The 26,944-nt window shown below is 40.9% G+C and overlaps 1 protein-coding gene across 4 annotated transcripts in view; it reads left to right on the top strand.

Moving 5' to 3' along the window:
* Positions 1–26,944, top strand: part of tln2b (talin 2b) — an 82,037-nt gene that overhangs the window by 11,477 nt on the left and 43,616 nt on the right. For all 4 annotated transcript variants that reach the window (XM_020079370.2, XM_069528466.1, XM_069528465.1 and 1 more), the window contains exons 2-6: positions 21,907–22,080; positions 22,180–22,277; positions 23,363–23,492; positions 24,146–24,301; positions 24,706–24,848. In XM_020079370.2, the coding sequence (XP_019934929.1) occupies positions 21,945–22,080; positions 22,180–22,277; positions 23,363–23,492; positions 24,146–24,301; positions 24,706–24,848 (663 nt within the window). In that variant the 5' untranslated portion in view covers positions 21,907–21,944. The remainder of the gene's footprint in view (positions 1–21,906; positions 22,081–22,179; positions 22,278–23,362; positions 23,493–24,145; positions 24,302–24,705; positions 24,849–26,944) is intronic.

The following is a 26,944-nucleotide window of genomic DNA, read 5'->3' as shown; positions in this document are numbered from 1 at the left end:
GTGGCCAGATGTACCCCACATAGCTGCATAGCTTGCTAATGAGAAGTAAGTTTAATCAGGATGCTGATGAGTTTTCCTCAGATCAATTCTTAAATTTGATAAATGTTCATGACATCACTCAGTATGCTTCACAAAGCTGCATAAGGTTAAATGGTTGTGCTTTCTTGGATTCTGTGTTTTGGTCGTAGGGTTAGGTATCTTTGGGTTTTTTCCAATACTGACGCTAAATCAATATTTTTTGAAATGGTTCTGTTGGCAAATTGGAAGTTGAAATTGAATATGTTTACCATTAACAGTTAAGCATACTTACTTAGAAATACAAATATCATTAAATGCATAGCAAAATTACATATTAAATAAATCTAACCTACCTGCAATAATTTCACAGACAGTTTCAGTACCTAATACAACAAAATACTTCAGCTCCGAACTTGTCATCAGTTGTCTTCTCACTGCCTGGGCCAGGGATGCCCACACTGCCCGCTGATGTGTTTGGTGCTGTGCAGCTTTCTGATGTATCCCATGCATCACCAGGAGCTACATCATGTGATCAATCGCCTTGTGACAAATGTATTTATTGTAAGTTGCTTTGGACAAAAGCGTCTGCTAAATGCCCTAAATGTAAATGTAAATGTACATCAAAGGTCCAGTGTGTAAGATTTAGGTGAAAGGGATCTACCAAATTGAGTACAAAATAATACTAGTGATATTTTCACTAGTGTGTTTCAACTAAATTGTACAAATTGTTGATTTCTGGAGTGGGTCCTCTCTACGGAGGCCGCCATCTTTTTTCTTTACGGTCTTCCTGACTGGACAAACTGACCGCCTTTTTAGTTTTTATGAAAACTGAAGTCTACCACAGGTTCTCTGTCATGTTTGGAGGGGGAGGGTTAGGTGAAGGGGAATTCAGCTGCAACATGCAACTTCAACACTAGATGTCCCTAAATCTTACACACTGAACCTTTAAGTTTGTTGTGTTCCTCCCCTCCTTCTTCTTCTTCTCTTGGTTTACTGGACAATCAATTGGCCACCAACTCAATAATCTGTTGCTTAATGGACTCTGCAGCTGCTGTCCCTCTTTCAGTTACCCGCTTTTCACTATTGCTTGGATGTTACGCTGCACGTCCTGGTGTTGTAATCCTAAATACAGCTTCACTTTTGACTGTTTAACTTCAGGCAAAAACTCGAGTTTGAGGTACCTACTAGCAAACTGTAAGCACACGTTACGTATTGCCACAGCCATGTAGAGAGTGTTGCCACCAATCTTGACATCTGCATTGTGATTTGGTCCAATTGGTAAAGGCTGAGTTTGATTTCTGTACCCAACTCTATAAAAGCTGTGAAATGATTATATTTCATTTTACCTGCTGAGGTTATTATGAACTGAAATATTCTGGGGAAATAATTACGATAATAGACCTTTTCCCTGCCTAGTGGTGTGAAGGAGAGCTGCGCACTAATGCCCAACACTGTTAAATGTCAAACCCGCGCTAAGTGCTATGCTCACCTTGGATACACCTATAATAAACCCAATTAAATCCAGTTTACTCAACTAGTCTGGCTGATGAAAACATGTCGCCAAGATCCAGAGGGCAATTCATATCGAGTATCATGTATAACTGATGTGAACACAGAGGAAAAATGACAAATGAACACGCTAAATGCAGTGAAATTGATATGCCTCATGATTATCAGTCGCTGGAGGTCATATACTTAACCGGCCCTTTCTCTTCATGTATAGATAGTAGTATACGTATGGTTTTTCTAATTGCTTTACTTTTCCTTCTAATATTCAAGATAAGGATATCAGTTTGACGCTTTAAAATATTTCATCCAACATGACTCTGGATCTAAATCCTTAACGGCTGCAGCAAAGAAAGAGAGCAAATTGTTCCCCTCCCTTTGCCCTCTGTCAAACATTTGCAAAGCAGCAGTGAAACACTGGAGATTGGGTGTCCCTATCATCTGCTATTATGAATTCCTCCGTCTGTCTGCAGTGCTTTCGTCGTCGCCCTTTAATAAATCAGATTTACTGCTACATCTGTAGTGCCCATGCTAATGAAGTAACGCCCAGCGCAGAGACACAGCATTGATTTCATTTCCTGCCTCTCTGGCTGCTCCCTGGGTATAGATGGAGATTACATGTCATATAAAAGGAGAGATTAAAGAATCTGTATCTGAGTGGAGTGTCGCTGGTGTGTGCTCGGCCTCACAATTAGATGTGGAAGTTTGACCGAGAGGGTCGGAGATGGCGCTCTGTACCCTGATCTTCCTCCTCCTCTCTCTTCTTTTTCTACAAATCTTTGAAGCATAACTTTTAGTCTTGTTAACCAAAGCTGAAATGGAGGTTGTCAGGTTCTCCCACACATTTCTACCAATGAACATGGCGATAGTGCTCCTGACAGAGATCTGAGGCGAGGCAACAGAGAAATGGACGGGTTGTCCACTTATTAAGGAACAGGGCACAATTCATTGCCTGCCTACATGCTTGAGTTCCTTCAACCTGTCTCACCTCTCAGTGGAAGACTGACAGAAAACAATGCTAGACCAATGTAAATATGATTGTGAAGGATTTATACAATTTCAAACAAACATTATTCTTTCAGCTTGTTCTTTGATTCCGTAGTTCTTAATCTCATATAGGCTGAAATATTTAATATTTGATATTCTTGGGTGCATTGTTACAAGTATTAACTATAGTTCGCAATATGAAAAAGCTCAATTCTGTCACACAGAGACAGTGTGTTGTTCAGAGAGCGATTTAGTCTTGTGCTACAACAATTAAACAGTTTGTTGATTGGCAGTAAAAGAATCACCAATTACTTTAGCAATGAACAATTAAGTATACAGAAAAATGCCAAACATTATCTGCTTCCACCCACCCCCTGTTTTATAACACACTGAAGTAAAAATAAGTTTGGACTGTTAGTTGTAACAAAAAAAATGATTTTAAAGACATAACAACAATGCTCTCATGCCGGTGCAGTTTTAGGAATTGTGGACATTATGGACATTACAGAATTTTTTTTACAGTTAAGGCTCAGGAGGTAGAACATTAACCAGAAGGTTGGCAGTTCAATCCCAGCCTCCTTGGACAAGTTACTGAAACCCATATTAGCCCTGACGGCTGTGCCAGCAGTGTGTGTGTGTGATGTGTGATAGAGAAAGTGCTGCACATAGATGCACAGTATGAAAGTGTGTGTGAACGGGTGAATGGAAAATCTTTACTGTAAAACCATTTTGAGAGGTCGTCAAGACTAGAAAAGCAGCATATCGTTTTTCGGATAATCAAATCATTGATTGATCTATCGACATACTAGACAACTAAGCACATCTTCTTTATGACCCTACCAAGCAGCAAAATTGTGTTACAGGCCCCTGTTTTATCCTTTTACATCCTTTATCATGGTATTTTAAGATGCTTCATGCAGGCATGTGCAGCTGATTAGTTTACGCGCCATGACTGGAACTAAATACGGAGCACATTCTGACTATCAATACATTGTATTGTCTGCCACAGTGTAAAATATTGCCTCAGGCACACTGATAAATATGCATAATCTGTTATGTGGTGTTAACAGTTGAACAGTCTTGTGTTGTATTTCCCAGGAGTTATAGTAATGTTAAGGTGTTAATGACCAAATATAATATATCATAGTGACGCAGCTACATCACATCTAAATCATTCATCAAATCATGTTTTTGACTATGCATTAAAATGCCTTGAGTGTATTTCTACATCGAGGCAAAATCAACTGGATTCTTTTTTAAATCTACTCACATTAGCGCATTACTGCCTTTAAGCACTGCTGACACTTACGTTTTTTACTGCCATCTCCTATGAGATACTCCATTCTTTCCCTCTCCCAGTCATGTGCTGCTGAGTTTGGGAAATGTTTAGTTGTGTGGTTTCAACCTTTAACCCAACTGGTTTAAATACGCTTTATGTTTTCTCAGAGAAACTGTTGACTTGAGTCTTCCTCGTGATTTATTATACAGCTGGAAAGTCTTAATGCTCTCCAACAATATTTCACGATTTCAAAAAGCAAGTTAGAGTGAATAGAACTTTAATCTTGTTGTGCCTCCGCCGCCTCACTTTGGTTACAAGCTAACAACTGACCTGTGATTTTTGTGGCTAAGTTACTGCAAGGTTGCATTTTAGTTGTGTAACTCTCCTAACAGCCTCAACTTAATGTATGATTTTAAATCCTGAACAATCCGAGGTGCTTTATTCTTTAACATTTTTGTGTCGGGCCAATTTGTTTGGCAAGAAACTGCACCCAAGTTTTCTCCCTTTTGTGAAAGGGAACAGAACAGCAATGACATTGTTTATTGCACACAGTTGATTTACATGATCTGGTTTATTACACCCCATCCCCTGCTGGAGCCTGATCATTATATACTGGCAATTTAATCCTTTCCCATGTTCAAATTATTTAAAACTGGAATGGCACGCAGTACAGCGCATACCTCCGCCAAGGCCCAACAGTCCCCTAATAAAACCACATTTAAATTAACTACAGACTGATTTTCATTTGGATCTGCACCTAATTTCACAGATTTCTCATCAAGATCCGTCTCAATTAGATTAGTCTCAAAAATCAACAAAAATGTTGGAAAACAATGTCCTGGATCTGTCCCCTGATCTGGAAAATGTAATGTCTGCTTCCCTGACCCCTACCACATCCTTGCTCCAAGTTTCATGGTCATTGGTGCAATAGTTTGGTAATCGGCTAACTAACAAACAAATGCTGATGAAAACATAACAGGTAATAAAAAGTACAACTGCTTTCTACTATTACTATTTCTGTGCCACTCCTGAAACATGTTCTGCCATTTTATGAACTTACAAAATAATATTCTGGACAAAGGAGCCACTTAAATCTACATGGAGCAATGTTCCAATATCAGAACTCTGATTCGTGTTGTCGCTTCACTTCTTTCTTTTTCAATTAATGATAAACTGCCAAAGAGCCGAGAATGAAAATGACACGTATTATGAAAAGGGCTGTTGATAACTAGCTATTTGCGTAGGTGTTGTGTTTAGTGGGGATAATGAAATGTTATCACCGCAACTCAAAAAGCAGAAATAATAATTATTCAAGTTATTAGTTGGTTGAATGCCCCCCCCCAATCTAATTAGAAGTGTGTGTCAGCATTAATGAGTCGAGTGCTATGGTGGCAGAATTCATCAGGGCAATTAGTGAATCTCAGAAAGCCCGACACTCCATGGAAAAGTACTGCGCTGCACTGTGGTTAGGTCACTCACAACACACTGCTATCAGCAGCACGCAGCCCCAACACTGACCTCGGGTACGACAGTCAGCCACATGAAAATGTTCAATCGACCGTTCTGCTGACAGATTGTGTAATCATGCTTTATGAAATGATATTATATGCACTCTAACGTTTGTTTTGTTGAGAACGGTGGGATGATGTACAAACATTTTCTGTAAGCAAGCAGTTAACGCTCCGTAGCCGGAAACAAGCAGCAGAAAATAAAATAGACTTTTGAAATCGTCAACAGTTGCATTCAGTCATCTCAAATATTTTAGATCCTCGCCATTGACCTTGAATGTACAAATAAAACGAACATGTCCGCATTAGCTCTTTTATGTGAAACAATTTTAAAGAGTGAAAAGAGAAAATACATGTGGTGGTTTACAGCCATGCCAGGGGATCTGTGAGGCTAACCTTAAAGGGATAGTTCATGGAAAAATCTAAATTCACTTCACCCTTCTTCAAATGTAAAAAAAAAAACAACAGAAAAAATCCTGTCCCTCTGTGGTGAAGTTCAAGAGATCCAGTATTCTCAGTTAGGAACTGATTAGGTATTTGTTTATGAGGTACCATCAAACCCGTTCTCCCCCTGATAGCCGCTTAGGGAAACCATCCTGTGTATCGTTAAAGAAGACTGACAGGGCTCATGTCTGAATTATAGTTCTGTATTATTGTTATTATGGATTTTTAATCTGCACAGTGTGAGCCATGATAATGTGTTTATTCAAGGACGGATATCTGTCGATTTGAGAACAGAACTGCTCTGACATTCATCCTGTCCTTCAGCTGTTGCTCAGTCTATAACAACATATATATATAATAATATCTATCAGTCACTAGACCATTTCAATACTTTGTCAGGGTCCCCAGAGGGTAGTTGATACTATTTATTTGTAAGTATCATAAATTAATTGGGTATAAACTTTGTTTTTTGTTGTATGTAGTACTTATGGTAAAAAGCTATATAAAATCAAATTTGAGCAAGGTTAAAATGAAAGTTCTGTATGAATAAAGTGATTGTAAGGGGCAGGGAATGTGTTGTGCACAGTGAGTAGGGCCTTACCACCTGTAGTACAGAGTGTTTAATGTTGCTTTAGCATTACACATAAAAATGTACACTTTTAATTCACGAAAGGCTGAATCAATATAAAAATTGGCTAGAGGGTCCTTACACATTAATTATATAAATGCAAGAATAAAATGAAACTATTTAGCCCATGAGACAGTTTTTTAATATAAAATATAATTGGAGCAAAGGATACATTTTTCATTGTCAGTTATTCTCAGCAAACCATGGTGTTCAATGAAAATGACTCATTTTCCTGCTCCTCTAATATTGAAGCTGTTGTGTGCACACTGATAAACCCAGTTATCATGACATTTGTTAATGCAACTAGAGCGATGTTGATTATTGTGCATTTGTGCAATGGTCTTTGGTCCACTATTGAGAAATCCTTTATGAGTCTCTGTTCGTCATGATTTAGAGCTGCATCTTCATCCAGGTAGATCACAACAACGTCCCACATCATGTCAGGCAGAATTACTCACGTCTCTCTATCTGACATGCACTCTCAGATATGAACTCCTGATAATCTGTGGACATTCTCCAGAGGGGCTGATATGTGAGAATGCAAATGTCCGAGTGAGAGGCTCTGGACTTTCTCTTGAGTTTCTCCAGTCAGCCCCCTACTAAAAAACTGCAGAGAAAGTTTGAATGAGAACAGAGCAGGAGATCCTCCAGTGGACCGTAGTCCATAATATAGACTTTAATATACAGGCCTTGTTTTAAATTGTCAAAGCATTAACAATTAACCACTAAACCATTTCCTCTATGTTTGATACAAAGTGTGTCTCTGTAGATGCTCTATTGTCTCCACAGAACATGAGGGCTCAGTTATATCTTGATATATTTATTGTAGAATACAACAAGGAACAATGAACAGCCAAAAAATCGCTTTCAAGTTTATATGATTCAGATAATCCAATGAAATAATAAAACTAGATTACAATGAAGAGAATCTGTTTTCAGTTGTAACTAAAGTTGTTTACAAGTTATTTTATGGATTTCTCTTTTTCAGAGTTTATAAATGTTCGAATAAAAGGTCTAAAGATCTAAACTGATCACTGTTCAAGAAGTGATGAGCCACGTTGAGCTTCTTTGACTGCGTTGCATAGAGATGTCCCCTCACTAGACGAAGTCTGATACATGGACCCCCATTACTTGGACTTTTTATCGGCATATTGGTGGATACTGCTTACCAATCCGATAAGAGAATCATTTAAAAAAAACAACAACTTATGTAATATATTCTAACAGCTGTATGCTGCTATTAAAAAAAACAATTGCTATGATGTTGTATGGCCTTGCTTCAATAAAACCTTTTGAAAAACAAATAGATACAAAGAAGGAATTACATAGAGCTTCTTTTACTATCAAGTTTAACAGCCACAACCAAAAAAAACACAAATAAGTAATAAAGAAATACAATGAAAGCAATTGCTGCATTTAAATATCTCAGAACTGAAGTCTTGCATGCGGTTCACATCATTGTTTTTCTTTTGGGACTTTCCAGTGTGAAATATTACCAAATTTTCTTCATAGCTGTTTTACAAACAGTACTTGTGGCAGTACAGCTTTTCTGGAGTATAGTCAAAGAAGTGATATCCAAAGAAGGGTTTTGCAGTTTCATCTGGTCTCAGCATACTCGTTACTATCACGAAAGCTCTGTATTTATTTTTTGGCTGTCATCATTTCCTTAGCCTTTAAGAGATTGAGCTACCTCCTAAACACGCATGACTCACCTTAACCTTCACCTTTACGAATTTCAGTTTCCTGTTCATCATAACAATTCTATAGCCTGATGAGCTTTCTAGCTGTGCTGGGTTTCAGCGTGATGTGCATTTGGCATTCAGTTGCCAGTAACAGTGTTTGTGTGCTTCCACACTAGATGTTGTGTATGCAACAGTCTCTAAGCTCATTACAGTAATCAGGTTAAAGAGAAAGGAGCCGGGGAGCACTTGGTCTGCGATATGTTTCCTCTGGACTTCCCCGGTGAGACGAAGAACCTCTCACACAGGCTCCAGCTGAGCCACCGGGTCCCGCCTCTGCAGACGCCCGCTGCTAATGATCGGCTCCCGCTGCTCATGTTTGTATGAAACCCACACTGGCTTATTCAACTGCACCCATGCTGTCATAATGACCAGCTTGTAATTGAACTTCTGATATACGGCCAGACTTGTGTGGGTTTCCTTGCTCTCTGCAGTTTGGTGTGTTGTTGCACAGATGAGGCGTGAAAGACGACGCACAGCTGAAAAACAGTTCAACCTCACAAAACTTCACCATGAAACGGCAGAAATGCTGAATGTATTTACAAGTGTAGCGTGAGTGTGTAAGGGAGAGGTGTTTATTTCACCGTTGTTGCTTTTGGTTTTGGAGCTTGTATTCTGCTGAGTCACAAAAGCTGTGATTCCGCAGTAATGATAGGACTTGGAATATTGCAGTTTAGCCTATGCATTGGTTTTATTTTGTGTCTCCAGTTGTGAAATATCTATTGAGACCCTTGAACGCTCGATGCCATGTAGCCTCATGAGAAAGTACAGAGCAAGTTCAGTAAAAGTGGTTCAGACACCCTTCAGCTGATCTATAGCAGTGACAGCTTGTCTCTTTAAACACTGTGTGTAGCCATTGAAAGCACTTCAGTGACCATCTTAGAGAACCACTAATGAAAGTCAGAGCCTTTTATCGTTCATTGGTTTCTTCTGCAGACGACGCTGCTGCAGAAAAGGCCCCGTTTGTTTCCTCGGAGCTGTCAGAAGCCACCTGACCTGGGAATTGCCCAAATTGAGGGTTGCCATGGCAACCGGCAGATGTGGAGCATGAAATAGGGAGGCTGTGAGTCCTTAACTAAGCATGGCAGCATCCCCTACATGCTCTGCTCCTTATCATGTGGCTCCTGTGCCTCAGTATAGGTCCGGCTGCGAGTCGTGTCCAGGGATGTGCCGCGTTTGTTTCCCCTCTGTCCATATGGTGCCGAGCTGAAAGCATGCGCAAGAAGAATGTCAAGCAGTCAGCGTGGAGGTCTCAGTTGACCCTGTTGCACAATATGCAAAGGATATCCATGCCGTGTGTGTGCGGGCAGTTAGTTGACCAGATGTTTATGAGGCGGATTTGAGCCAGAGATGTTTGTTTCCAGTAATCAGAAACACATGGAAGTCTAGGGGGTGGAAATCCATGTGCGATGGCCAGAAAATCATCTATAAGAAATCTTTTGAATGCAGAAAAACCTGTTTGCTGTATAATTTATGTGTTCCTGTAAGTTAATCGCATCTGGTGCTGTATTGTATGATTCACATGTCCTGAGCAGATCTCAGGGTGGAAAGAAACTTACAAGAGTTGTGTATATTATACCACCTTAAGTCTGTGCGTGAAGTGTAATTCATCTGCAGTTGTTCAGGAAAGGGTATTTCCTAATTTCATTGTCTATCATGTACATACCTGTTAATGAATGTTGATGGGTGTTGTCTTATTGTTTGATAGCCGATGTTGTCGAAATCCTGTTAAAATTAAAATTCAATATTTGTATCGAACAACACGGAGTCCACTTAATCCAACTCGTGCAATTAAATTTAACAAAGAAATCCAGAGACAGAAACAGAGACAGCTCACCTTCAAAGTAAAAGTGTTAGGTTGTGAGGCACGTTGGCTGTGGCTGTAAATTTAATGAGAGATAAACTTAATAATTAAACAAATAGCCTAAATATACCTAATCAAGGGTTTAGGACAGAGGAAGTCCCTCCTCCTTGTACAGAATGTTAATCCCAATGAGGCCAATAGTGATTTGTGAATGTGGTCTATACAAATACATTTTGATTTGATATAATTTTATTTCAAATAATTGATATAATGACTGAGTTATATTTGTGACTCTTTCATCTTCGGATGATTTATTTAATTAAGACAACTTAATCTGTAACTGTGGGCGAAAATTTAAGGCTTCACAGAGCGTTGTGACTTGTGAGCCCGACCAGTAGGAAGAATTGATTTACTCAGAACTTTATGGCTGGCTCAATTATCATGATAACGCCACTAAAAATTATCCCAGTGTATTTATCCTTCTTTCTCATAACCAGGCTACATAAAAAGAAAAACAGCAAAACACACAAAAAAATGTGGATTCATCTACAGCCTCTAACAATCAGAAAACCAAGAATGTTGGTTCTTAACAGTTCTAAAAGGCCTTTCTCTCATTTACTTTTTGAAAAGCACACTACACTCTGTTCTTATGGCAAAATAATTATGTTAACTTTGAAATGTTCCTCCCCTTTAAATACATAAAAAACCTTTCTGGTAACCATTTTGGAAAACATTACTTTGTGACTTTTTTTCTTTCTGTTAATGTTTTTTTTTATTGAATAACATGGTATTCTCATCTAAGTTCTCATCTAGCTGTACCAGAAAAAAGCAGTCATGTTAAAAACATGCATACAGGGAGGCCTCTGGCACGCAGCCTCCGCTTGCAAAACTCTCTGAGGTGGACAGTATTTATCTGAGGGAAAGTCGTTGTGTACGCCATCTCCAGCCAACTTAAACATTTGATTCTCGAGTGCTTTTAGTCCTCGCTGAGAGAAAAACAAAGCTGCACAGAGTCACACAGTGATACTGTGCTCAGAATGTCCTCCCATGTTCACAGAATAATGGGCTTTTTCGTTTGCTTTGGCTTTTGCACAGTTTGCTTTCAACTTTTACTGTCCGGTCAAGATGTTGATCAGCCGTTCATCATTTCGGGAGTGAACGCACTCTCTGGTAAGTTGTTTGGTTAATTGAGCGCAGGGAAAAGGTTCCAGCTTAAGTGCCTCCTCTTGTACATTCTGTGTCTGCCTGTCTTTGTGCACGTACGTCTTCTTCACTGCACTGTGGGGATCAATCCACCGGCTGATGATTCTCACAGCTCTCGTTGCAGCTCTCCTCACGAAACGTTACATTATGTTTTTTTCCTCCTGTGAAACCGGAGTGACATTTTCACAGAGAAGTATTTTCATTTTTCAGACATGCTCTTTCAACATGAATCAAAGTCAGCTCCCTCAATCTCTTTTTGTTGCCGAACGCTTCCATGTACATGTGAAAGGAGAGCTGAGAGACCCTCTGGGTGAAACTGAGGTTTGAATAGTAGTGTACGCACCCTTACATAAAGCAGCTCCTCATGTCACAGCGCTATCTCTCTGACCTTGTCTGCTTGACATTTAATAGCTGAACTTCTTTAAATCACTGCGGAGCATAACCTGCATCCGAGTGACCCTGAGCAGTTGCAGAGTGGATGTGGACCTGAGGGCAGAGTGGATGTGGCTGCTGCCGCTGCTGTCCGGCCTTATATGTCCAGGAAAAGGTGGGCACAGCAGCAGCCATGGCAACTGTGGGCAGAGCCGGTGATCTGGAAACAATGGGCCAACAACATGGCCTCTCCCTGAACCTCCTCTCATGTAACAACATGGTCTCACTCACCATTAACAGGGGATTTCATTCTTACAATAACCACTTTGATACTGTTATACCATGTTGGTAAGTGTTTCCTTTTATATTGCTCTTCTGAGCTTACTGAGAGCACATACCACCAGACGCTGTGCAGGAGAAACTAATGTGGAACTGCTCTTAACAATTGAACTGGTCCTGTATGTCTGCTTGTGCTGTTCTTAGCTAAATGTTTGATTTTGCTTAAAGAACCAGAACAGCGTATTTCCACCTTTGTGTGTCACGTCTCTTCCTTTACAGCGTGCTAGAGGATATGAAACGCTGATAGAGTCCCTTGCTGTATCACACTCTGGAGTGAAGCCAGGGCATGTTCCGTTTCACTGCTCTTGATACTGTAATCAGCATGCAAGTGGTAGTAGGCAGTCAGCTACTGAAGTATGAGAGAGAGGCTCAGCGCAGACAGGAGGAGATTGGAGTCACCTGATTTACGAGGGTGCGACACTGCAGGCAAAACACGCTGATTGTGGGAACCAGAGGTGTGAGAGTGTCATCTAACACTGTAGGACGATGGAGTTGTTTGAGTCGATGTGTTGTGTTTGCATCCTGTCCGTTGTTGATGCGCCTGCTGTAATCCATGCAAACCTAGGATGCCATGGTGTGGAACATTTCCCACTAGGTAATAAACTTTTTCACTGGACATTTTACAAGAAAAGACATGTGTTGGCGCAATAACTGTGGAGCGCCAACATTGATCTTTAACGTTAGATTTCACTTCAGGCAGCCTCCCTTTTGGAGTCCACCTAAAGGTGTGTGTGTAGATTTGAAATATTACCTTCAGATGCTCCTACCTCCATCAGACTTTGCAGATTGCTTTATCAACGTTGTCTCGTTCCCGTCTAGCATTTGGATTAAATCAGAAATATTGTAGAATAGCCACTTTTTTCCTTTGACACCAAATCCCCTGAAAGTCAACACTCTCTGGTTTGTGATGCAGCTCTACTCTGCTGCTGACACGTTTAGTATTGATCATTGATTGATTTTTATCTGATGAACATGGGAGCTGCAACTGAAAATGGCCAAATGGGGTTTCATGTCTGAACTAGAATGGCACTAAGAGCACATACCTCTGTCAAGGCCCAACAGTCCCCGAATTAAACCACATTTAAATTCACCAGATACAGACCTTTATTTGGATCTGCACCAAGTTACACACACTCATAAATACCAGTCCTGAGTTTTTACATCAAAATCCACAAGTTCTTCTGAGAAAACAACAAAAATGTTGGAAAACAAGGGAGAAGAATTCCTGGATCTACCATCTGATCCTGATCAGCACCAACATTAAACGGTTTCGTTTTTTATCCCTACCACATCCTTCCAACAACTGGTAACTATAACAGACCAACAAACAAACACAGGCGGAATCATAACCCCCTTTTTGAAGGTGAAACAGAAATGATTTAAGCGGTGGGGCCGGTGGGGAGGATATATCATCAGTATGTTTCTGAACACCCCACAACTACTGTGATGACCGTTCAACATTCACCTCACCCTCTACCTATTCTACATTACCTATTTTATCATGCTACGATATGAGGCATTTACTATACAGCCAATAAAAGACTGTGTTGTTTTGTTGGCCTGCGTTTTTTATCAAATATTGTTTGGCAGACAGCTCTTTGCAAGCTGCTACTTTTTTATAATGTAAAACAATTTGCTTTGATTTTCTCATATGGTGTAAAGAGAGTAAGATTGACGTTTAAACACTGCAGGGTTGTCATCTCAACTGTGACCTTTGTAATTCTGATGCAATGATTTCACAAGCTGCCTCTGCCTTGTTCTTTTATATTCTTACACTAATTACTGTCACATCTGTGGAGTCTTTTCTTGCTGCTCCTTAATCATCCCGTGCTTGTATGTCTACAGAAGCAGAAACAGAACGACAAGAGAAGGTTTATTCCCACAACTCTCCCTGCTAGTCTGAACAACATGGCTGAAAGAATCTATAGGAAGACAGTGTCTAGGTTATGTTCTATGGTTGAATACACCATAGAACAACATATATAATTCTGAAATAATCGTTGCTGTTCCAGAGGATTATGAGATAGTTACTGACATACTATAGCCTGTTAATGCTCTTTCTATATAAAACTAGCTACTAAAAAACGAAATACTCTTGATATTAATTAGATAACACTTTCACCATTTAAACATTTCTGTGATATCCATTCACAAATTATTATCTGCTTTTGAGATGTGGACATGTTTCCATGTTAAACTAAACCACTCAAAATCCCCAAACTTAACTATGTCTCCTCCTGTGATTGGTGTAATTTAACATACCGTCAAAAGACATGAGTACACTCTACTGATTGCACTGCATCACACAGTTAACTGTGGCTGGTGTGTAGTTTGATATCCAATAACAGAGAAGGTGAAGTCAATCAGACTCAGTGGGCAAAGTGCCTAAGTCACCAACAAAATGATCTGGGGTTCTAATCATGACTATGATTCACATGTCCATATCGGGGATTCTGATGCCTGAAACATTAGTTATAATAGTATATCAGCACCATGGTTTTCTAATGCTGTTAAAAAAGCAGCTAATGTCCAGTGCAGTCGGTTGGTTGGTGTAGTTGATTGGTTGGACAGTCAGTCAGTTGGATCGTTGGTTGGTTGGTTGGTTGGACAGTCAGTGAGTTGGATTGTTGGTTGGTTGGATTGTTGGCTGGTTGGTTGATTGGTTGGACAGTCAGTCAGTTGGATCGTTGGTTGGTTGGTTGGTTGGTTGGTTGGTTGGTTGTTTTTTTCCACTAGGATGGATTGTCGGCCATTTTCCCGATGATTCATCTATGGATTTTGATTAAATACATATGTCAGGGATTGATATCTATGAGTGTGTGCAATTTGATGTGTCATGATTGGATTTAAGGGGACCGTTGGTTGTTGGGAGAGGTATGTGCTCTACTGAGTACCATCCTAGTTTAACAAATGAGAATTGCCTATTTGCCTTTAACACAGGGTTGTAAATTCAGGTCATATAGTATATTGGTTATTAATATTAAGATATAAATTATTTAACAAAAATGAGAAATCTGTTGGATTTGGTTGCGAGCATGAAACTATATTCTGTAACCGTGGGGAAGAAATTACTTCCAGATTGAACACACTGAAGTATGTCGGCATCAAACCCTCGCATATGCTCTGCAGTGATCAGTAGACAAACCTGAGTGGATTGAGTGTTTGAAGCCACTTGACAAGCACCTGTTCAGAATTTTATACTCATAAATTCAGCAATCACATTACAAAATATTTTCTTTGACTTGAAATGAACATGCACAAAAAGTGTGCTGTTTAAGTATAAGGTTTCATAGAATGTTTTCATATCTAAGACGGTGAAATGAATCACCATGCGAGACAATAAAATGTATCCTTAATTTTTAAAGCAAATTGTTCTGTGGATTGATAATATGTTTGAAGTGCAAAACACTGAACCACTGACTCCAAATGTTTTCCCTGTTTCACATCATTACATCACTTTGCATGAAATAGTTATTGGTCAAAAACCAGATGTAGGCTAGTGGAGCACAGGCCATATTGTGTAAATGCAGTGTAAAAGATTTATGGTTCAATGTGGCTGATAGTGATAATGAAATCATCATGGGCTGAATCCTTTGTTTTTTGTACTGAGCTGAACCATCAGAGTATTTAATGGAATAAAAATGTTTTGCCAACATCTGTCTGGAGAGAGAGAGAGAGAGAGAGAGAGAGAGAGGACCAACTCATTGATTGACTGACTGCAGATGCTGGGTGGAGCTCCTCTCCTCCTCTGGTAGCTGCTTCTGTCTGCTTCTATTAGGGGGTTCATTCTTCATATCTCTAAAAGAGGGATGACGGATGGTTCACGTATGAACTTTGATAAACACCTAACACGTGTTTTGAAGGGTAGCTTTTAACACTCTAGAATCATAGCTAAATTAAAGCCTTGTCATCCAGGCTGTTATCATATCACAGCTGGATTATGGCTATTCCCAGTATACAGCATTGACCATGTCAGAGTGAGTCCATGTGAGAATGCAGTCGCAGAATCTCCAAAATAATGTGGGCGTGTGGGTGACGTTTCTAACACCGGAGGGACTCAAAAATAAAAAATAAGAATACAAATATATCAGGACAAAAAAGGCCCTAACTGAGCTGAATGTTTACCCATACTTATTGCCTAAATCATTTTCTGTCATGAATCAACAGTTGCAATTTAAATATTTAATATAAATTATTTTAATCTATTTCTATAGGTGTTGGTATCAATGAATGCCTCAGGAAGGAACAGTTACAGTTATTACGCTGCCTCTGGATTCTTTTTTAAAACAGTTCTGCAGGAGGATGCTCTACTCTGCTGGATATTTTTAGATTAAGAGGAGCTGCTCTCTACGTGGAGCTGCTCTCTACGTCCCCATGACAAGGGCAAGATTCATAATTTCTGTCAGTATCTATACCCTCAAATTGCATTAGAGCAGAGCGTGTCACCTAGGAACAGGGCCTGCGGTCCACAGAGTGGGTCAGAGCAAGGTCAATTCTTCAATGTACAAAAAAATAAGTCAATATAACTGTGAGTGGCTTTAGAGCACAGGTTGACAGTCTATTGAAATAAAAAATGTGCTGGCCACTTTTAACATGTCAGCTTGTTCATGTTAATCCATGTGAACTTTAGAAAGAAAGGGTCAGTTCATTTTCATGATGCTGTCTGGTTATAGCTCTATTCAGAAGGAGCAATTATTAATGAATTTATGAAAACGTACGCAGGAAGTGGCAGGGGTGGAGGTGAAAGCCTTTGACTTATTAATTATCAGAATTGTATTCAGGTAGAAGCCAGAAAATGGGCACAAGGATATCTTGATAAGAAAGATTATAGTCTCTGCAAGGCATGCGAAAGCAGTGATGTTGAAATGGTACATGTAATCGATGACATAGTTATTTTTAATAGGCGAAAAGATGTGCTAAATGTGTTGGTGCACCTTTAAGAATAAACCTGCTCCATCTATAGTTCAGTTGGCATCTTATGAATATTTACTTTTTGCGTCAGTGTTCCATGATTATATTCTCCTCATGTTTTTAATGTGACAAGTTAATAGAGCGACGTCTCCGTGGCCCCTCGTGCTGTTCAGATTACAGCCCTTAAATAGACGTACAGTCATTTGCTTTACATTAGTTGTAAATCAACTGAGCCTGATCCTCATAATCAAGATGTATTTACGGTGGTTGATTAATGCCTATACCTCTTGGGTTCTCCCTAATTTACCAATTCAAATTAGGATGTGAAGTGGTGGAAATGATAGACCAGCAGACAATAAATTGAGAGGCAGCGTTCACATCTGGTGGAAAACAACACCGCTGACCTTGACAGGCTCTCCATTGTGGGGTTGAGCAGAAATGCAGTTTCAGGATTGCAGGAATATTGGATGAAAACAACAACCTTTGTTTGCAGTTACAGTACGCGAACCACCGCAGGACCGCCTGTGTTCCAGGAAAACGTAATGGTCTCCTGAGACGTACGCTGTGGTCCTGCAGGAATCTGACCTTGCTTTCAAACAAGCTGGGATAAAGGCTTGTCAGTGCAGGAGCGAGGAGGAGGAACTGAAGCGTAGATTAGCATTTTGTCAATGCACACATGCTAAAATCCCGCTGTTCTCAACAGTCGTGATAACTGCTGAGGTCAGAGATACTCGCAATGTCACTGACATGCCAAATGCTTAAATTACACAGTAATAACAGATGGCCAGACTGGAGATAATTTGGCACAATAAAGGCCAGTTCAGTGTTTGTGAGGTTAGTGAAGGCTGCAGCCACAGTGCTCTCCTGCTGCTTTACTGGCTGTTTCATGTGAGCTTTGGGGTTATTTCCAGTGGCATCACAGCTTGTTAAAGTCTAATCGTCAACCGTTACAATAGTCGTGCTTTCTTTAGAGACAACATGCTAATCTAGTGTGTATCCTAGAGTGGCTGCCTTCCGTAGAAGTAAGACAAGAGCAGTTTGCATCTGCATCAATATTTCTGTTTGTGTTCCTAAAGAGTCTGAACTGCACAGCTTACCAGGAAATCATTACTCTTTCTCATGTGATCTCTGTTTAATGGGCTGACCTTGACAATCGTGAGCAATGTGGGGGCGGTGGTTTCAGTTTGATTGGCTACTTTGAGAATAAGGAATTATATACTTTATATTATATATCTTTACTGCACAGCTACATCTTAAAGCTAATATTTTTGGCAATGTTGAGCAATTATTACATAATTACTTTCAGCATAATGTGAATCAACTGATCTGAGAGAAAACAAGACTTTTAAGAGGCTGTTCGGACAGAGGGAGCTCCTAATTGGCTATTCTACCAAACATGCACGTTTATGTCCCTAGGTGAAAATATTACCCTGAATCAATTGCAGAAAATGCTACAGGAATACTTTTTATCACAGTTTTTTTGGTGGTCTTTCAGTTTGAGAACCGGTCTAAATGATTTCAAGTTAAGATTTTGTAATGCTTTCACTTAAAACCCTGCGCTTGCTTTGCGATATACCCTGCTTGTGCTTAGGTTTCATACGCTCAAGCTTCAGCTCTTCTCCTCTGCTCATGCTGCTTCTGAATCTGCTCTTTGATTTTTTACTTCTACACTTGGATTTTTTTGTCCAGCCGAACCAATAACATGCCACGTGAGTGCGAGGAGAAGAGCGAAAGCTGGAGTACAGGAAAACTAAGCAGAATCAGGGTATATCTGAGTGCAAGCCCAGTGTTTAGAGAGAGAACATTACAAAAGCTGAACCTGAAATCAAAAAGTCCTGCTCACAAATTGAAAGGCCATGCTCTTGAATAAAGTTAGGGAAAACATGGAAGTTTACTATTCTAGCATTGGCAACCACTGCCTACACTGCAAAGCAACCTTAAGTGTGTCAAAGAGAATAGGACAAAAGATGCAATAAAATGTGTGTGGGTCATATGTTGTGTGTGCGTATGAGGCATGTGAATCTGCCATCGATGTCTGGTGGTAAGGGCTCAGGACAAAGATCATCCATCCCATAATGTTAGCATTGAACATCCCTGGAGATAAGACTCAACAATCAACTTTCATTCTAGTGATGCACCTTCTTCCCCTTCAAGCTTTTAGTTTAGTGAAATTGTATAGCAAGATAAATGTATGTAAAAGTAAGAATTGTTTCGGGTGACTCACACTGCATAGTGCAGTACAGTAATTCCTTATGATTGCAGCATTCAAGGCAGCTGTAAAGAGCCTGTGCGTTTCTCACAGCTGGAAATCGAGGCTGTGGCTCCAGGTCGCCCGAGCATGTCTCCTTCACAGCGACTGATCCCGGCTTTTGTTGTACTCAGCATGCTCAACGTTCTCGTTTCTACACAGCAGGAGGGACACGCGGACATTTACTCTGATATTGATCAAATAAAAACCACACAAAATTGAAATGGGTGCACTGCATTGTTGCGCCGTGCCCTTGAAAGGATGTTATTCATTCTCATCCACAACCTGCTCTCGAGGGTCATTCTGCTTCAAATTTGACTGTGTTGTTGAAGCATCTGGAAAACACAGTCCAAACAAACTGATCAGACACAGACCAACACTGCTGTCCAGCCGTCTCCTCACTTGTGGCAGACTGGTACTGGCAGCAGTTGTTGCTCTCTGGCTCTGCTGCTGTTTTACAGTCACTCATTAGAGTTGCAGACCCTGCTCTCTACTGAATTGCCCTTGTTTTCGACCCCCCCTCCCCAATCAAGCTGCCCTCTGGCCATTTTCATGTCTTCAGATGTATCAGTAAACAAACCTAATTCAATGCAGGATGCTCCTCCGTCTGATGGACTGGTGATTGTTACGGGAGATATGGCTTTGGAATTTAATTTTTGAACCTAAGAAAGTGAGTTGTTTCTGTTTGCTCTTCCGTCAAACATAGATCCATCCATGCCTGAGAGCAGAGCTAATGAGGAGCTGGCTGCACTGGAGTGTTTGCACGAGGATCCTAGTGAAAAATGTGTGCTGGCACTACTGTAAGCTCAGGGATTATCATTATCCTCCTGGGTTTGATCATGTGGTTTCTGTCGTCCTTTACTCTGTGAAGTGAGTGATGCTGCTCACAACAGATAGTGAGTGTTGCTTTAGCTGTAGACCTACACCATGGTTAGTAATGTACCTGTCGTCAGAGGTAACTATGGCACCTCGAGCAACTTCAGAAGATATCAAAAATGTTCACAGCACATTCTGTATATTTTGTGTGTGTGTGTGTTGGGGGGGTTACATGTTGCCTGCTGTGTTGCCAGTCTGGGGTCTCAAGGCTGTTTGTCTAGAGGAGAGTATCTGAGGAAAGAGCTGGATGACAAAAACTCGGTGGGGCCTCTCTGCCAGCCTGTGTAGAGAAAAGCTCATGTGGCGCCATTACCCCTTCTCCTTTGTGCTCGTCTTTCCCACTTTGTATGAAGAAAAAATCCAGGGATGGAGAGAGAGGGCCAGTTGGAGAGGAGGAGCCCACAGGCCATGACAGAACTACAGTCACAGGCAGACTCGTTCACAACTCGATTATAGAAAATTCACTTCTCTCAGACTTTGTCTGCTCTGCCTCAAAAGGGGGGGGGGGGGATCTGTGGATGAGATGTGAGCACAAAAAACTCTTTGTTTCCAAGTTTGCCTGAGATCTGAATTGTGTCAGTGTGAAGATTTGAACTTTTGCCTTCACATCCGACCAGGGAGGAAAAATCCTGAAATTCTTCTTGTGTTCAGTTTTGGAATGTAGAGCATCTGAAACAATTAGTCAATTAACTGAATCTTCAGTCACCAGAAATTCCTTCTGTGGAATTCTAGGTTATACAAAATATATTAAATAAAAATCCAAAATATCCATTCCTGTGTCTCTGTCTTCTATGATATTAAACGTAACATCCTTCAAACCAGCAATTTGAGTATGCTGACTTTCAGCAATTACTATATGAAAGCACATTTAAACTCACTAGGTCCACATTTTTATTTGCACACACACACACACACACACACACACACACACACACACACACACACACAAACTCACATAAATATCTGTCCTCTTTAACATCTCTGATGTTTGTAATCAGGACCCATGAATTATTATTCCAGAAATCAATTGTTGGCCACCTCCTTAGCTCACAATGTTAAAGGAAATTAAAATAAATTCCTGGATCAAAATTAAATGGGTTCTTTCCTGGCCACATCCTTCCACCTATAGTTTCATGGTAATATGGTCACTACTTTTTTGTGTGTCACCCCCCCTCCCAAAAAAAAGAACGACCTGACACTAATGAAAACATAACCCTGGTGGAGGTAATAATCTGTGCTAATATACCAGAGGAGATGGGTTGGCTTTGAATTAGTCACAGACTAATTTTTGTTCTTCATAAAGTATTAACTAGATTTTAGGTCTATAAAGAGGCAGTGATCCTCCCTGGTATAAATGACCCTATTCCTATTTCACTTTCATTCCTCTTTCAAGCCAAGGTCAAAGAGGAGGAGAGTCACTCTGCAGCATCAGTATCTGCCTTTTCTTTGAATCTCTGAATATCTGAACTGATTCACCCTAATTGCTATTTGTGCTAAAACACCCTCAGCAAAGTCTGCATACAGTGGAGAGAGTGCAAACCCGGAGAAGGGCGAATAATGATGGCAGTGGCAGAATGTCATTTTTCTTGTTTTGACTCCGCTCCTGTTATTTCTGCAGATTAGAGAGATTTGCACTTTTTTTTCCTCCCCCCTTTTCTGCTGAAAGATGATGTCGCTTGCCTTGGTTTGGCTAATTCTACACACGCTGCAATCTCTCCGTGCACGTAACCCTTTAATATCAGAACAGCAAGGGAAGAGTAAGGAGCCGCTGAGACGGGTGCGGCACAACACATATTCAATATTCACAGGTGAAAATGTCCCTGAGGAGATAATTGTGATGATTTGTTCTTGTGCCTTGCGGTGTTATAATCTGCCTCCAGTACTTCCTCTTCACACCTTCAAGTATATATTTAAAAATTATTTTATGACAGGTCATTTGTATAATGGCTTGTTGATGGCAGCCATAACACAGACCATCTATTTGTGATATTAACATATGACTTTACACACTCACCTAATGTTTAAACCCATGTGTGTTTCGAAGGTGTGTAGGTCGGTGAGGCCGTTATACTACCCATCAAGATGGTGGCCTTATCGCTGAAGATCTGCGTTCGCCAGTGCAACGTGGTGAAGACGATGCAGTTTGAGCCGTCCACGCCTGTGTATGACGCCTGCAGAATCATCAGGGAGAGAGTGCCGGAGGCCCAGTCAGGACAAGGTGTGGTTGCTGACTGAGAAATGGTTTAACATGCATAGTATCTCATTTACATAATGGAAATCTATAAGCATCTACATCTGCACGCTCTGTGTTTTTCAGCCTCGGATTATGGCCTCTTCCTTTCTGACGATGATCCCAGGAAAGGAATCTGGCTGGAGTCTGGAAGAACCCTGGATTACTACATGCTGCGGAATGGGGTAAGATTAAGTCGTATAGTCTGAGTTGGAGCTCCATCATTGTCGCTCATCATCTCTCAAACTGATTTACATCTTCCAGAGGGAGCTGAGAAAATGATGCCTCCCTGCTCGCTGTGAGCGACCACGGTTTTCAGTCAGCAGGGATCAGTAGGGTTGTTGCACTGTTGTCACTGTGCAGTGGTGTATGGAGTTTTTTTCTAAATCAGGAGCTGTGACGGGGCCACAATTTACGCAGAGGGGCCAATTATACGTCCAACATCCATAAACAATTCCTGATTCAGTAAGGTCAACATTTCAGTCATTCCTTGTTGACTGTGATAAATTTCAGTCTGAAAAGTCACATTTGAAATTATATTAAATAAGATTCCACTTTATTGTCAGAATCTCTTCTGAAATTTGTCCTGCATCCCAAGACATCCATCTCCTCACACAAACATGTGATTACACAAAAGAACAAAAAAGATTTCTACAAACATTATACACAAACAGATGACACTGAATCAAACATGTGGCTGCAGAGCAGAACACTAAGGCTTTCTTAGAGCTCAAACTATGATTAAACTGTTTCACAGACTGAGGAACAAAAGAGTTCTTCAGTCAGTCGAGCCTTCGGGACTGTGAATCTCCTGTTAGATGGTGAAGCTAATATTTCTCAAATAAGACATGAGAGGGGTCAGATGTAATATTACCTGCCAGTGACAACATCCCACAATCTCTGAGTCTTGTCAGTCTGGCTTTAAGTCGCATGGAAAGACAACTGATCCATGCACTGATTCCATACTGTTACAGTTATAACAACAATAACATAATGTGTTTGTTGCTCTGAATGACCTCAGTCTTCGAAGAAAATAGATGCATTGTTGGACCTTGCTACAAATGTGCACTGTGAAATGTTTAATGTCTGAACTAGCTCCTAAGCATTGATCAATTTGTTCAAGCAAGGAAAAATAAATTCATAGCAATTTGATTCTTAGTATTGTTCGTAAGTAACTAACAGGGGCACCTCATGGGCCAATCAGATTTCAGTTGGCCCTGTTCTTGCATCAGCCCCCTGTCATTGTGCTTGTCTCTCCTGTTTTTCTCAGGACATCTTGGAATATAAGAAGAAGCAAAGGCCGCAAAAGATCAAAATGCTGGATGGTGCGATTAAAACCATCATGGTGGACGACTCAAAGACAGTTGGCGAGCTGCTGGTCACCATCTGCAGCAGAATAGGTAAGTGATAAGTCTCCCAGCTCTGCTAATATGAATCTTGTCAAGCCATCGTCCAAGCCATGAATTATTCATTCTCTGTCATATTTTTAGTCCCCAGCACTTGACTTTGCATTATGTTTCTGTGTTATTACGTGTTATTAATTTCATATTTTGAACAGCAGCGTTAGTTAACCACGTTGGAGGTTTCATGCATGCTTGATAGAGTCCTAATCGCATTTTTCTCAAAGCACAATGGGAACAGTTTATCAAGCTCAAACAAGCTTGTTGCTAATAAATGCCGAAGTGCCATCCTGGTCTGTGACTGAGATGTTCCCCAAGCTGTATATTTCAATTAGAAAGGGGCTGCTATCAAGCTCATTTGGTTGAGGAGCAGAGGGATGTGTGTCTGGCAGATAGCTTTATTAGAAAATGTTTGTTTGGAGTGGGTCTTTCTGCTTGGCTTCTTCTCCTCCTCGCTCCCATTTTAGTTTTACTGGCTCTGCACCAGCTTCCCTTCACTTCTGTTTCAGAGCAGAGCAAGAGAGAGAGAGAGAGAGAGAGATAAAAAGAGAGTGCAAGAGAACCACTTTCTCTTTCGTGGTAGTAATTATCATGCCAGTTTGAGGCATCCTTCCCCTCCTCTTCCTCCCCAGGCTAACTTGTGCAATTTTCAGGAATCACCAACTATGAGGAGTACTCCCTCATTCAGGAGGTGACGGAGGACAAGAAGGAGGACGGGATGGGGACCCTGAAGAAAGACAGAACGCTGCTGCTCCGGGATGAGAGGAAGATGGAAAAGCTCAAAGCCAAACTCCACACAGACGACGACTGTGAGTGTGAAGGGGTGTTGTTGATATCTTGATGGCCTCATGCCCATTTCTCTTCATCACTCAAGTCTAATTTATTGCGTGGACATATCAAAGTTTAATGAAATTACCACCGTTATCTTTTGCCCAGAGGACAAAGACATTTTGAAACATTCGAATATATAAATCACCCTCTCGAATTGGAAAAACTAGTTCTCATCTCAGCTGAAAATAACAAAAGTGACACTTTTCGTGCCCACAGAAGATTTCCACTTCTCCGTGATTAATTTGGCTAATTGTCTGTCCGAAAGGGTTTCGACCTGCCGGGTTAATTTCACCATCAGCGTCCTCCTCTAGTAAAACCTTTGTTAAGTGATTGTCTATTCATTTGTGCAGATGTGGTAACAGTGTGTGTATTGATTGTGCAGTGAACTGGCTGGACCACAGCAGGACGTTCAGAGAGCAAGGGGTGGAGGAGAGCGAGACGCTGCTGCTCAGGCGCAAGTTCTTCTACTCGGACCAGAACGTGGACTCGAGGGACCCGGTTCAGCTGAACCTGCTCTACGTTCAGGTAAACTCCGAACTCCGAGCACATTTCTCTATAGTTGTGAGGACAGTCATGGACATAATGCATTCCCTAACCCCTTACCCTAATCCTTACCCTAACCAGCATTACTAAATGCCTAACCCTAACCCTCACCTAACCCTAAAACAAAGTCTTAACCATGGTCCTCGCAAATATATAAGTACAAATACACACACGCGCACACATTTTTACGCTGACAAAGAAAAAACACAGTGCAGAGAGAAAGATGACCACAGCCTAAATTTGTTCCTGTTACAGGACATTCTGCAAAATTAGACCCAAGCAGGTTAGCATATGTAGTTTCAGAATAATCAAGACAGGAAAGTAATTCCGTTAAGGTTTTTGAGTCTAAATTAAAAAACTTGGTTCTTCTGTGCAGTATCACAACAATATATGAAGGCAAAGCTTTCGTTCTATTTCAAAAACTGCATGTTTTCTGTCTGAATAGTGAAGCATAACAATTAATAAAGAAAATATTGTCACATCACAGTTTGTAGTTGGTTTACATTTAACAGTCAATGAACTTTAATGTACAGTAGTACACACTGACCTTTTGTTTTTGTCTCCTCATAAAGTTTCTGGATGTGTAGCTGGCAAATTCTTCATTAGCTGGTCGCTAACTTTGTCTGCCTTCTGTTTGGTGATAGTTAGCTTACAATGGGTTTATAGTAGCTTTAATCTGAAAAGCTGTGGCTGGAAAAACAGCTAACAAGAGTGACAAGAGTGAACCCAAACATTCAAAATTGGACATAAGTCCATTGAAAGCACACAATCTTCTCTATACATGCTTTTTGATTTTTTGGCCGTAACCTTGAAATTGTCGGATGTGTTTTATCAGGGTGTCTCAGAGGATAATCTGAGGATGGATTCAGCTGTAGGCCGGTGCAGACTGTGCTGCTCTTCTTTGAGGTCTGGAGAGCTCAATAGGAATTTGCTCGAGGCAGACACCGTGTCAGATGGGATGTGCAATAAAGAATCCCTACCAATGTACATCTGATTGAACAAATGCACTTCTCAGCTGGATGGTATTGGGTTTTGCTCCAGACTGAACAGCGGGAGTTCTGTTTAAAAAACCAGTCAGTGATTCAGTGGTTAGAAGGGGTTAGGTCTGTGGTATAGAAGTTGTTCCTGAGGCTGAGGAGTTTTGGAGGCAGTGAGTTATGTCTCTATCTGAACACTTCCTGTTGGAGGTGGATTTAATGTTCAGCATACTGCACATCTGGTAGTTAGGAGAAATAGTTTGGCTTCGTGGGGTTACATCTGGATGAGGTGGTGTTGTGTTTATTAGGTTCGTTTCTCTCTCTCTCTCATTTGCTAGTTCTACCAGTTTTATAAACTGGGAGGGAGGGATAGAGGGAGGCCTGCTGGCACAGGGGGAGTTCCGGCACTGAACTACTTTGGGTTTGGTCACTGCACACATCACTGCACTCACATTAGCCCCTCCAGCCAGGGGAGGAGGAGGAGGAGAGCTCCCCACTGACACCTGGACTCAAACAGAGGGGTGTGGAGTTCCCGAACACAGCACACTCTCTCACATCCACCTAGTACTCTATGAGATAGACAGAGAGCGTGGGTAAGAGAGTATTTATTTAAAAATGAGTCACACAGAGATTATTGGATGTAAAAAATACATGATCTTTAAAAAACTGTGCCCAGAGATAAAGTATATACCACGTCTGAAATATGTATAGCTTTCGACTCTCTTCATCTCTGCCTCCTGAACGTGTGTTCATAAAAAGACATCCACCCTTCTATCTGTCTGCTCCCTGGTTTTGCCTCTATTTTTCCTGCCCTACGTTTCCTTCCTCCTCTCACAGTTCGCCTGTCTCCACTCCCACTCTCCATCTCCTACACATTCTGACATAATCGCGCGAGCACATCTCCACCCTCTTACCCTGGCACACATTACGGCGCGGCGCATATCATGCGCTCCTCTCAACGCAGACTCATATTTCCTTTCACAATAACATCCCCGCCCCTGGCCCCCGCCTCCTTTTGCCTCTCCGTTGGCCTTTCCTATCTGTCTTTCCCTCGTTCTCTCTCTCTCTCTCACACACACACACACACACACACACACACAC

This window comes from Paralichthys olivaceus, chromosome 7, assembly GCF_024713975.1.
Source record: "Paralichthys olivaceus isolate ysfri-2021 chromosome 7, ASM2471397v2, whole genome shotgun sequence".
In the NCBI taxonomy this organism is placed as follows: Eukaryota; Metazoa; Chordata; class Actinopteri; order Pleuronectiformes; family Paralichthyidae; genus Paralichthys; species Paralichthys olivaceus.
This window is presented reverse-complemented; position numbering and strand designations above follow the sequence as displayed.